At 50.0% G+C, this 13,613-nt stretch overlaps 1 protein-coding gene across 1 annotated transcript in view; it reads left to right on the top strand.

The window, feature by feature from the left end:
• Positions 1 to 12,137, top strand: part of LOC101732242 (coiled-coil domain-containing protein 77) — a 67,332-nt gene extending 55,195 nt beyond the window's left edge. The window contains exons 3-9 of the mRNA XM_031892185.1: positions 7,044 to 7,116; positions 7,282 to 7,370; positions 7,701 to 7,846; positions 7,963 to 8,221; positions 8,290 to 8,415; positions 10,450 to 10,602; positions 11,883 to 12,137. Of these exons, the coding sequence (XP_031748045.1) occupies positions 7,044 to 7,116; positions 7,282 to 7,370; positions 7,701 to 7,846; positions 7,963 to 8,221; positions 8,290 to 8,415; positions 10,450 to 10,602; positions 11,883 to 12,029 (993 nt within the window). The 3' untranslated portion in view covers positions 12,030 to 12,137. The remainder of the gene's footprint in view (positions 1 to 7,043; positions 7,117 to 7,281; positions 7,371 to 7,700; positions 7,847 to 7,962; positions 8,222 to 8,289; positions 8,416 to 10,449; positions 10,603 to 11,882) is intronic.
• The last annotated feature ends 1,476 nt before the right edge of the window (positions 12,138 to 13,613 follow it).

Below are 13,613 nucleotides of genomic sequence, written 5' to 3' on the forward strand. Positions count from 1 at the left end.
TGTGCCTCTGGGTACTGGGAATGCCAGGGGGGCTGTAAGGTGCCACAGACAGTCACTATTTATTGGGCTGGGGGGGGCTGTTTGTGCCTCTGGGTACTGGGAATGCCAGGGGGGCTGTAAGGTGCCACAGACAGTCACTATTTATTGGGCTGGGGGGGGCTGTTTGTGCCTCTGGGTACTGGGAATGCCAGGGGGGCTGTAAGGTGCCACAGACAGTCACTATTTATTGGGCTGGGGGGGGGCTGTTTGTGCCTCTGGGTACTGGGAATGCCAGGGGGGCTGTAAGGTGCCACAGACAGTCACTATTTATTGGGCTGGGGGGGGCTGTTTGTGCCTCTGGGTACTGGGAATGCCAGGGGGGCTGTAAGGTGCCACAGACAGTCACTATTTATTGGGCTGGGGGGGGCTGTTTGTGCCTCTGGGTACTGGGAATGCCAGGGGGGCTGTAAGGTGCCACAGACAGTCACTATTTATTGGGCTGGGGGGGGCTGTTTGTGCCTCTGGGTACTGGGAATGCCAGGGGGGCTGTAAGGTGCCACAGACAGTCACTATTTATTGGGCTGGGGGGGCTGTTTGTGCCTCTGGGTACTGGGAATGCCAGGGGGGCTGTAAGGTGCCACAGACAGTCACTATTTATTGGGCTGGGGGGGGCTGTTTGTGCCTCTGGGTACTGGGAATGCCAGGGGGGCTGTAAGGTGCCACAGACAGTCACTATTTATTGGGCTGGGGGGGGCTGTTTGTGCCTCTGGGTACTGGGAATGCCAGGGGGGCTGTAAGGTGCCACAGACAGTCACTATTTATTGGGCTGGGGGGGGCTGTTTGTGCCTCTGGGTACTGGGAATGCCAGGGGGGCTGTAAGGTGCCACAGACAGTCACTATTTATTGGGCTGGGGGGGGCTGTTTGTGCCTCTGGGTACTGGGAATGCCAGGGGGGCTGTAAGGTGCCACAGACAGTCACTATTTATTGGGCTGGGGGGGGCTGTTTGTGCCTCTGGGTACTGGGAATGCCAGGGGGGCTGTAAGGTGCCACAGACAGTCACTATTTATTGGGCTGGGGGGGCTGTTTGTGCCTCTGGGTACTGGGAATGCCAGGGGGGCTGTAAGGTGCCACAGACAGTCACTATTTATTGGGCTGGGGGGGGCTGTTTGTGCCTCTGGGTACTGGGAATGCCAGGGGGGCTGTAAGGTGCCACAGACAGTCACTATTTATTGGGCTGGGGGGGGCTGTTTGTGCCTCTGGGTACTGGGAATGCCAGGGGGGCTGTAAGGTGCCACAGACAGTCACTATTTATTGGGCTGGGGGGGGCTGTTTGTGCCTCTGGGTACTGGGAATGCCAGGGGGGCTGTAAGGTGCCACAGACAGTCACTATTTATTGGGCTGGGGGGGGCTGTTTGTGCCTCTGGGTACTGGGAATGCCAGGGGGGCTGTAAGGTGCCACAGACAGTCACTATTTATTGGGCTGGGGGGGCTGTTTGTGCCTCTGGGTACTGGGAATGCCAGGGGGGCTGTAAGGTGCCACAGACAGTCACTATTTATTGGGCTGGGGGGGGCTGTTTGTGCCTCTGGGTACTGGGAATGCCAGGGGGGCTGTAAGGTGCCACAGACAGTCACTATTTATTGGGCTGGGGGGGCTGTTTGTGCCTCTGGGTACTGGGAATGCCAGGGGGGCTGTAAGGTGCCACAGACAGTCACTATTTATTGGGCTGGGGGGGGCTGTTTGTGCCTCTGGGTACTGGGAATGCCAGGGGGGCTGTAAGGTGCCACAGACAGTCACTATTTATTGGGCTGGGGGGGGCTGTTTGTGCCTCTGGGTACTGGGAATGCCAGGGGGCTGTAAGGTGCCACAGACAGTCACTATTTATTGGGCTGGGGGGGGCTGTTTGTGCCTCTGGGTACTGGGAATGCCAGGGGGGCTGTAAGGTGCCACAGACAGTCACTATTTATTGGGCTGGGGGGGGCTGTTTGTGCCTCTGGGTACTGGGAATGCCAGGGGGGCTGTAAGGTGCCACAGACAGTCACTATTTATTGGGCTGGGGGGGGCTGTTTGTGCCTCTGGGTACTGGGAATGCCAGGGGGGCTGTAAGGTGCCACAGACAGTCACTATTTATTGGGCTGGGGGGGCTGTTTGTGCCTCTGGGTACTGGGAATGCCAGGGGGGCTGTAAGGTGCCACAGACAGTCACTATTTATTGGGCTGGGGGGGCTGTTTGTGCCTCTGGGTACTGGGAATGCCAGGGGGGCTGTAAGGTGCCACAGACAGTCACTATTTATTGGGCTGGGGGGGCTGTTTGTGCCTCTGGGTACTGGGAATGCCAGGGGGGCTGTAAGGTGCCACAGACAGTCACTATTTATTGGGCTGGGGGGGCTGTTTGTGCCTCTGGGTACTGGGAATGCCAGGGGGGCTGTAAGGTGCCACAGACAGTCACTATTTATTGGGCTGGGGGGGGCTGTTTGTGCCTCTGGGTACTGGAATGCCAGGGGGGCTGTAAGGTGCCACAGACAGTCACTATTTATTTGGGCTGGGGGGGGCTGTTTGTGCCTCTGGGTACTGGGAATGCCAGGGGGGCTGTAAGGTGCCACAGACAGTCACTATTTATTGGGCTGGGGGGGGCTGTTTGTGCCTCTGGGTACTGGGAATGCCAGGGGGGCTGTAAGGTGCCACAGACAGTCACTATTTATTGGGCTGGGGGGGGCTGTTTGTGCCTCTGGGTACTGGGAATGCCAGGGGGGCTGTAAGGTGCCACAGACAGTCACTATTTATTGGGCTGGGGGGGCTGTTTGTGCCTCTGGGTACTGGGAATGCCAGGGGGGCTGTAAGGTGCCACAGACAGTCACTATTTATTGGGCTGGGGGGGGCTGTTTGTGCCTCTGGGTACTGGGAATGCCAGGGGGGCTGTAAGGTGCCACAGACAGTCACTATTTATTGGGCTGGGGGGGGCTGTTTGTGCCTCTGGGTACTGGGAATGCCAGGGGGGCTGTAAGGTGCCACAGACAGTCACTATTTATTGGGCTGGGGGGGCTGTTTGTGCCTCTGGGTACTGGGAATGCCAGGGGGGCTGTAAGGTGCCACAGACAGTCACTATTTATTGGGCTGGGGGGGCTGTTTGTGCCTCTGGGTACTGGGAATGCCAGGGGGGCTGTAAGGTGCCACAGACAGTCACTATTTATTGGGCTGGGGGGGCTGTTTGTGCCTCTGGGTACTGGGAATGCCAGGGGGGCTGTAAGGTGCCACAGACAGTCACTATTTATTGGGCTGGGGGGGGCTGTTTGTGCCTCTGGGTACTGGGAATGCCAGGGGGGCTGTAAGGTGCCACAGACAGTCACTATTTATTGGGCTGGGGGGGGCTGTTTGTGCCTCTGGGTACTGGGAATGCCAGGGGGGCTGTAAGGTGCCACAGACAGTCACTATTTATTGGGCTGGGGGGGGCTGTTTGTGCCTCTGGGTACTGGGAATGCCAGGGGGGCTGTAAGGTGCCACAGACAGTCACTATTTATTGGGCTGGGGGGGGCTGTTTGTGCCTCTGGGTACTGGGAATGCCAGGGGGGCTGTAAGGTGCCACAGACAGTCACTATTTATTGGGCTGGGGGGGGCTGTTTGTGCCTCTGGGTACTGGGAATGCCAGGGGGGCTGTAAGGTGCCACAGACAGTCACTATTTATTGGGCTGGGGGGGCTGTTTGTTCCTCTGGGTACTGGGAATGCCAGGGGGGCTGTAAGGTGCCACAGACAGTCACTATTTATTGGGCTGGGGGGGGCTGTTTGTTCCTCTGGGTACTGGGAATGCCAGGGGGGCTGTAAGGTGCCACAGACAGTCACTATTTATTGGGCTGGGGGGGCTGTTTGTTCCTCTGGGTACTGGGAATGCCAGGGGGGCTGTAAGGTGCCACAGACAGTCACTATTTATTGGGCTGGGGGGGGCTGTTTGTGCCTCTGGGTACTGGGAATGCCAGGGGGGCTGTAAGGTGCCACAGACAGTCACTATTTATTGGGCTGGGGGGGGGCTGTTTGTGCCTCTGGGTACTGGGAATGCCAGGGGGGCTGTAAGGTGCCACAGACAGTCACTATTTATTGGGCTGGGGGGGCTGTTTGTGCCTCTGGGTACTGGGAATGCCAGGGGGGCTGTAAGGTGCCACAGACAGTCACTATTTATTGGGCTGGGGGGGCTGTTTGTGCCTCTGGGTACTGGGAATGCCAGGGGGGCTGTAAGGTGCCACAGACAGTCACTATTTATTGGGCTGGGGGGGGGCTGTTTGTGCCTCTGGGTACTGGGAATGCCAGGGGGGCTGTAAGGTGCCACAGACAGTCACTATTTATTGGGCTGGGGGGGCTGTTTGTGCCTCTGGGTACTGGGAATGCCAGGGGGCTGTAAGGTGCCACAGACAGTCACTATTTATTGGGCTGGGGGGGGCTGTTTGTGCCTCTGGGTACTGGGAATGCCAGGGGGGCTGTAAGGTGCCACAGACAGTCACTATTTATTGGGCTGGGGGGGGCTGTTTGTGCCTCTGGGTACTGGGAATGCCAGGGGGGCTGTAAGGTGCCACAGACAGTCACTATTTATTGGGCTGGGGGGGGCTGTTTGTTCCTCTGGGTACTGGGAATGCCAGGGGGGCTGTAAGGTGCCACAGACAGTCACTATTTATTGGGCTGGGGGGGGCTGTTTGTGCCTCTGGGTACTGGGAATGCCAGGGGGGCTGTAAGGTGCCACAGACAGTCACTATTTATTGGGCTGGGGGGGGGCTGTTTGTTCCTCTGGGTACTGGAATGCCAGGGGGGCTGTAAGGTGCCACAGACAGTCACTATTTATTGGGCTGGGGGGGGGCTGTTTGTTCCTCTGGGTACTGGGAATGCCAGGGGGCTGTAAGGTGCCACAGACAGTCACTATTTATTGGGCTGGGGGGGGCTGTTTGTGCCTCTGGGTACTGGGAATGCCAGGGGGCTGTAAGGTGCCACAGACAGTCACTATTTATTGGGCTGGGGGGGGCTGTTTGTACCTCTGGGTACTGGGAATGCCAGGGGGGCTGTAAGGTGCCACAGACAGTCACTATTTATTGGGCTGGGGGGGCTGTTTGTACCTCTGGGTACTGGGAATGCCAGGGGGGCTGTAAGGTGCCACAGACAGTCACTATTTATTGGGCTGGGGGGGGGCTGTTTGTTCCTCTGGGTACTGGGAATGCCAGGGGGGCTGTAAGGTGCCACAGACAGTCACTATTTATTGGGCTGGGGGGGCTGTTTGTACCTCTGGGTACTGGGAATGCCAGGGGGGCTGTAAGGTGCCACAGACAGTCACTATTTATTGGGCTGGGGGGGGGGCTGTTTGTTCCTCTGGGTACTGGGAATGCCAGGGGGGCTGTAAGGTGCCACAGACAGTCACTATTTATTGGGCTGGGGGGCTGATCTGCAAACTTAGGAAAGCTTTACAGCTTTGTACTTTGGAGCAAAAAGAAATGTTTACCCATTATAGAATCGGGGGGATGTGTATTTTCCAAAAATATATGGCTTTCTGGGGTGAGTGTACTTTTTTTGTAGCATTATCCGACATAAAGGATGTAAATGTGTTGATTTTGCAGGAGCTGAAATGACAGAAATGACAGTACATATGGGGGTATGTTCCCATTGGGGCCCCTACATGCCACATACTTAGCTAAACCTATACATATTGGGCATCAAACTGTTCAGGGGACCCCTGGGGTTCATATTTAGGGTGTTTTATTTGGTTACTTTATGACCTGTAGGAGATAAGATACTATAGACTGGAAGCTTTAAAGCAATTTTTTAAAAAAAATCACAAATTTTGATAAAAACCAATAACTTTAGGAAAGCATTGCGACTTGATAGTTTGGAGTAGACAGACAGTTGTGCCTATTCTGGATTCCCCAGAATCTGTTCTTTCCAAAAATGTACAATTTTCTGGGATAAACCTTCTGTTAGTGGAAATTTTGTTCTTTAAATCTAAAGTATGCAGCTTTCTGGAGCAGTGCTTTGGGAATTTGGTAATGTACTGCTGGGAGTTTGTGACCTATACAAGTGAGAAATCTCCATAAAACTATATATATTTGGTATTGGCACGTTCAGGAGACATGGGACTTTCCAAATCAGTTGTATATTCGGGCATAAAATAATTTTTGTTTCTAGTATGTGTGTTTATATTATGGAAAATGTGATTTTTTTTATTTTTACACATTTAGAAGCCTATATCTTGTTACAGAATTGGAATTACACAAAAATTCTACCATATTTTGAAAGCTTAGGTTGTTCTGAAAAAATCGATATATTGTTTTCCTGGGTAAACTAAAAGTCCCCCCGAGGAAAGGCCCCTAAAGTGAAACAGTGCAAAATGTTCAAAAACTGTCTGGCAATACAAGTTCCGCTTTGACCAAAACAGCTGGCAGTAAAAGGGTTAATGCTATTCAGGAGAATTCAGTTCATGATCAAATGCAGACATTGATAAAATGGACCGAAAATGTCCCCACGGTCCCTGTGTCCCCCTAGACATGGGAGAAAAGGAGATTTATGTGTTACTGTTAAATCCTTTTCTCTCCAGTCGTAAGGGGGACACAGGGCTTCCCTCCCCCAACTCTTGTTCAAAATTGCCCTTAGTCTTGTTGAGAGTTGTTAGTAGGTTTATGTTCTAGAGCTTATTTCTCTTTATTACAAGCTGGCTCCCTTCCGGAATGGTGGGATAAAGGGAGAGGAGGAGGGTCCTCAACTGTCATCAGTGTCCTGTCTCCTGATGTCCTCTTTGTTTAGGAACCCATTGGTGCTTAATTAACAACACTGGGCTGATTTGCCCCTGGGCAGTAACCCATAACAGTAACCCATTTTTCAGCCGCATAACAAGAATATCCATGTGAGCTTCTCGGTTTTTTCTTAGATCTGCCTGGCCATGTAACAAGCAATAGGGAGAATCTGAGCTTCCTAACGACATAAGTATTGGGGGGGCACTGATGGGTTTCCAAATTCCAGGGGAGGTTGCTAATAAAAATAAAAAATCAGCCCAGGTTTTATCTTAAATTAACTTTCCCTTTAATTCGTCTGCAATTGCAGGTCACCATTCCCCAACGTGCTGTTCAGTCTGGGGATCCATACGCCCGGAAACTGCAACGTTCAGGCCAGGCAGGTTAGTGACTTGTGTGCTTTCAAATCTTATTTCCTAAAATGTGTTTAAACTTGGCTTTTGTTTTAATATCTTTTTCTTTTATATAAAGGAGCCATGGCTGTAAGTTTCCCTAAGTTTGACTCTTTCATATATGTCAGTCGGTGACCCGCTGCTTTCCACTTACAGGTACCAAACAAGCACCCCTGAAAGCACCGGGGAAGCAAGACAGAAGCAAAGAGGGCAAGAAAGAAGATCCCCAGATTCTTTTGCTTCAGGTGAAGCTGCGTTTGAATATTTAATTATTCCTTGGGTCATTCTGTTCATGTAATGTGTGAAACAGATATTGGGGTCATAGGTGGGCGAAGCCCTAGGCAACCCGGTCGGCCACTTGCGATGGGACATTGCACCCGGGGGCAATGACAAAGGATCGCGGACTAGGGGTAGGCAGGAAAGGCGCCTTTTGCCCCCCAATAATTGCACCCTAGGCAGCTGCCTCTTCTGCCTACCCATAGTTCCGACCCTGATTGGGGTTCCTGCTGTTGGATTACAAGACTTCCTTCTTTAAAGTCAACTGAATGCAAGTTGTTACCTTTTCCTCTGACCAGGTGGAGGCGCTGCAGGCCCAGCTGGAAGAGCAGACACGACTATCCAAAGAGCAGATAGAGACTCTAGAGGACAGGAAGGTCCGCGTGGAAGAAACCCAGGTGCAGCACCAAAGAGACCAGGACAAAATGAAATCTATGACAGATAAGTGAGTGTGTGAGAAAAGTGGAGAAATCCATAGGCCTCCTACACCTAGGGTTAGGGAAATCAGCCCCCTGTTGTACATCACTGGCTTCTGGAACCATCACCATCAATCTTTCCCAGGCTGAATAAGACCCAGAAATTGCTGTACGAGAGCACCAGGGATTTCCTGCAACTGAAATTTGAGTGCCGAGCCAATGAGAAATCTTGGATGGCCGAGAAGGATCGGCTGCTCCGAGAGCTAGACCGGTGCCGAGAGCAGTTGGCTTTAAGTAGTGACCCAGAGCAAGAGCGGGAACACGAGCGAGAGATCCTGCGTTTGTCATTGGTCGAGAAAGCAAGTCGGCACTCGCACAGTGAGGAAGTGAAGGGTAATTCCCATGAATGTGTGAATAAAGGATATTATGGTATTAGTGCTGCTTGCTGGTTCTTATGCCTCTTCTTATACAGTCTCTTACAGAGCAGCTGGCACAAGCACATCGCCTCGCTGAAATGTACCGGGAGCAGTGTGTGACACTGGAGGATGAGCTGGGAAAGATACGAGAGGAGGGAGACGTGGGCAGGGAAATCTTCAAGGTGAGTTCTTAATACCTTGTAAAGGGGGGTTCACATTTGAGTTACCATTTACTACAGGGGTCCTCAAACTTTTTAAACATGGGGCCAGTTCATGGTCCCTCAGACTGCTTGGGGGCCGGACTGTAGTCCTCAAACTAGGCCCCCGCATCCTCAAACTATGGCCCACTGTCTGTTCCCCTGCTCCCTGCTGCATCCTCTTGCTCCCTGCTTTGTCCTCCGACTCCCTGCTCCCCCGCTCCATCCTCCGGCTCCCTGCTCCCCTGCTTTGTCCTTCGACTCCCTGCTCCCCCGCTCCATCCTCCGGCTCCCTGCTCCCCTGCTTCATCCTCCGACTCCCTGCTCCCCCGCTCCCAGCTGTGTCCTCCGGCTCCCCCACTTCCTGCTGCGTCCTCCAGCTCCCTTCTCCCCCGCTCCGTCCTCCGCCTTCCTGCTCCCCTGCTTCATTCTCCGACTCCCTGCTCCCCCACTCCCTGCTGCATCCTCTACTCCCTGCTCCCCCACTCCCTGCTGCATCCTCTAGCTCCCTGCTCCCCCATTCCCTGCTGCATCCTCTAGCTCCCTGCTCCCCCATTCCCTGCTGCATCCTCTAGCTCCCCGCTCCCCCATTCCCTGCTGCATCCTCTAGCTCCCCGCTCCCCCATTCCCTGCTGCGTCTGCAGGTCTACAGGTAGTAGCCAGGGGTGAGGAGGCAGCCGGGGCCAGGTTAATTACCTTGGGGGGCTAAATCCGGCCTTTGGGCCATGGTTTGAAGATCCCTGATTTAGTATGATGTAGAAAGTAATATTCTAATACAGTTTGCAATTGGTCTTTATTTTTTTGTGTTTGTTAAATGTATTTTACTTTTTGTTCAGCCACTCCCGAGTCATCTGGTTGCTAGGGTTTACATTACCCTATTAGCAACCAGAAAGTGGTTTGAGTGAGAGACTGGTATATGAATAGGAGAGGGCCTGAATAGAGAAATAACAATAACAACTAGAAATGGAAGGTTGAGAACAAACTTTATGTTGGGTTAAAAAACGTGAAGTCACTAAAGGAAATTTGATCTGTTGGCTCCGCCCACTTTCTCTAACCTTGGACCACAGTTCTATAGTAAAAACCACTGTGCAAAGTTTGGGGACCCTGGTTTTAATACTGTCTGAATGGCAGCAATTTAAATTTCCCCACTGAAAGTCAACAAGAGACATCTGATTGGCGGTTGGTGGCTCCGCCCACTTTTTCTAACCTGGAATTGTACTTACCCAGTGACTAACTCTGCAAACTTTGCATTAACTCTGCAAAGTTTGGGGACCCCGGTGTTATTACTGTGAGAATGGCAGCAGGGTAAAATCTGATTGGCTGTTCACAGTTCCGCCCACTTTTGGGCATCCAACAATCATCATATTTTCATTCAGGCTGACCCCATGACTATGTGATTCAAGTTTGGGGACTGTAGCCTCAGAGCTGTAAGATTGGCAGCAGTTTAAATTTTCCCATTAAAGTCAATGGGTTATATTTGATTGGCTGTTGTTGGCCCCTCCCCCTTTGGGATCCAGCAATTGTCGCTGTTTCATTCTTCATTTCATTCTTCCCTGTCAAAGTCAATGGAAAATTGGGGTGTTCGGAGCAGCGCCACAAAAAGACGGGGGGAATCGCTTAGAAAAGCACAAGCAACCTGCTCCGCTATAGGGCGAAGAAGTGTGGGGAGTCTGGGTGTTGTACCCCTAAAGCTGTAGGTGGAGTAGCGTTTAGAAAATGGGGGGCGCTAAAAATAAGAAGAAAAAGCGGAAGAATAAGCTGAAGTCGAAGAACAGTATGATGGGTTTTTCAAATCAACACAATTAAAAGTAGCCTCGCGGAGCAATAGTTTCTTGGCTGCCGGGGTCAGTGACCCCCATTTGACTGTGGAAAGAGTCAGAAGAAGAAAGCAAATAATTAAAAACCGCTTTGTTCGCTTTTATAAAAATGTGACTGGTTATCTCCCCTAGTCCTCCTGTAGTGTTACAGTTACCCAACATCTGTTTGTGAGATTAATATCCAATGTTATTCTTATACCAGGAACGTTCAGATAAGGTGGCCAAGCGGCTGCAATTGATGGCGCAGAGATACGAGGCTCTGGAGAAAAGGCGCAACATGGAGGTAGAGGGCTATAAGACTGACATCAAGCTGCTGAGACAGCGGTTAAAGGATGTAGAGAAGCAACTATTCAAGGTGAGTCTGGGATAGACCGACGGCAAGATTTTCTGTTGCACGCATCTCATTGCCTTATACGAAAGCATATCTATATACAGAAACAAGATGGCAGAGAATAAATATTAAGTGTCACCTTAACCAAACAGGGGAAAACACACAGGCTGGTATTTTCTAGTACAATCTAGTAGAAGAGATGGCTATTCTGAGACAATTTGCAATTGGTCTTTTTTTTTTTATTTGTGGATTTTACTTAGCTTTTGTTCAGTAGCTTTCCAATTCGAAATTTCAGCAGCTGTCTGGTTGCTTGGGTTCAAATTAGTCTAGCAACCAGTCAGCGCTTTGAATAAGAGACTTGAACATGAGTAGGAGAGCACCTGAATAGAACGATAAGTAATAAAAAAGGACAATAAAACTGTAGCCTCACAGAGCAGTAGTTTATGGGCTGCCGGGGTCAGTGACCCCCATTTAGAGCCAGACGAAGAATGCAAATGATTAAAAAAAAAAAACTATAAAAAAATGAAGACAAATTAAAAATTGACCATTCTATAACATACTTGAAGGTAAAAACCCATTATCCAGAATGCTCGGAACCAAGGGTATTCTGGGTATGGGGTCTTTCCGTAATTTGGACCTCCATACCTTAAGTCTACTAAAAAATCATTTAACCATTAAATAAACCCAATAGGGCTGTTCTGCCCCCAATAAGGGGTAATTATATCTTAGTTGGGATCAAGTACAGGTACTGTTTTATTATTACAGAGAAAAGGGAATCATTTAACCATTAAATAAACCCAATAGGGCTGTTCTGCCCCCAATAAGGGGTAATTATATCTTAGTTGGGATCAAGTACAGGTCCTGTTTTATTATTACAGAGAAAAGGGAATCATTTAACCATTAAATAAACCCAATAGGGCTGTTCTGCCCCCAATAAGGGGTAATTATATCTTAGTTGGGATCAATTACAAGGTACTGTTTTATTATTACAGATAAAAAGAAAATCAGGTTTAAAATGGAGTCTATGGGAGACGGCATTCTGTAATTCAGAGCTTTCTGGATAACGGGTTTCCGGATAAGTGATCCCATACCTGTACTATGATATTTGGAGCAGCAGTTACATTTTCTAGCCAGTAGGGGGAGCTTAAACTTCATAACACTGCTATTGCTGTACTAGAGGATTAAACACACGCAGTGAGACGGCTCATAACCAAACTAAGAAGGAACCCCTATGGGTAAGGGCCCTGTGGGGGTGAGAGGAGATGTGAATTAATCTTGCTCTCCTCTTTTTGCTCTCCTCTCAGGTGACGCTGAACATCGGGCCAGACCAAGATCTTGCTATTCTGGATGCAGTGCGGCAGGGCAACAAAAAGACACAAAAAATTCAAGGGGAACTGCGCAACTTAAAGGCCAAAATCTGTGGCCTGGGGAATGAACTGAGAATCGGATAGAGCACAAGGGAGACTGACGGAGCTGCCACACTAAACAAGGAGCCACAGGTAAAGGTCTACCCTGGCTCTACCTCTGGGATTATATAGTGTGTTCGGCCCAGGAAGGAAGAATATTGGCGGCCATACACGTTGCCAAGCGAGCTGATCTTCTCCCGGTATCCCCACCTACGGGTGGGTTATATCGGGCGAATTCAGGCTTATTAGAACAAGGGATATTAGAACAACGAATCAAGTACAGTACCTGTACTTGATCCCAACTAAGATATAATTACCCCTTATTGGGGGCAGAACAGCCCTATTGGGTTTATTTAATGGTTGAATGATTCCCTTTTCTCTGTAATAATAAAACAGTACCTGTACTTGATCCCAACTAAGATATAATTACCCCTTATTGGGGCAGAACAGCCCTATTGGGTTTATTTAATGGTTGAATGATTCCCTTTTCTCTGTAATAATAAAACAGTACCTGTACTTGATCCCAACTAAGATATAATTACCCCTTATTGGGGCAGAACAGCCCTATTGGGTTTATTTAATGGTTAAATGATTCCCTTTTCTCTGTAATAATAAAACAGTACCTGTACTTGATCCCAACTAAGATATAAATAATCCTTATTGGATGCAAAACAATCCTATTGGGTTTAATTAATGTTTTATTGATTTTTTAGTAGACTTAAGGGATGGAGATCCAAATTACGGAAAGACCCCTTATCCGTAATACCCTTTGTACCGAGCATTCTGGATAACCGGCCCTATACCTGTATGTCCTTAGGCCTTTAATGGCACTTTGCCAGGGTGCCCCGAGGTGTCATCCAACTATGTTATTTACATAATCAGATAAATTAGGTTTAAAAGGACACACGTGGATCACGTTCAGCCATAATGCCTGTATATAACCTGCCTAACTGCTAGTTGACCCAGAGGAAGGATAAACCCCTTCTGAGGCCTCTCTATTTGCTGCAGGGGGGGGGGATTCCTTCCTGACTGGACCAACTGGTACCACGATCTCCCATAACCCTGTATTCAGCCGTCCAACCCATTCTAATCAGTCAGTACAGTACAACCAATCAGTGTTTTTACATATTTCTGGTTTGAGTTCTTGAGCCCAGTTGTATTTGGGGGTACAGTTCCCCTTATTATGGGGGGGCATTTCTTGCTGGGGGGGCAGTCCCAGTAGGGCCCTACTTTCCCCAATAGGCAGGTGTCGTGTAGATGTGCTTTTTGGCGAGGAGATCCTTATGGTTTGGGGCATTACAGAGAGGGGGGGTTGCCAGGCTATGATAGTATGGATGGTACAGGCCGAGGGCTCGGGGTACAGGGCTTGTTGCTGGTTACCAGATGGGTAACTGGTTTAGCCTTCAGTGTAATGGTGAGTACATGGCGTGAGTTGTTGCCTTATATATCAGCGCCCCCTGAGCCCCCACAGTACTGTAATCTTCTTTGCAGCTACAACTCTGTGTGTTTTGCCTTTTTATTGCCTCTGGCTATAATACCTTGAGCCTTAAGCTGCCCATACGCGCACCAATGATATCGTAGGAAACCTTGTTCGGTGCGTTTGGGGAATCCATGGGAACCGGTATCTCA

Source organism: Xenopus tropicalis, chromosome 8, assembly GCF_000004195.4.
Source record: "Xenopus tropicalis strain Nigerian chromosome 8, UCB_Xtro_10.0, whole genome shotgun sequence".
NCBI classification, from domain to species: domain Eukaryota; kingdom Metazoa; phylum Chordata; class Amphibia; order Anura; family Pipidae; genus Xenopus; species Xenopus tropicalis.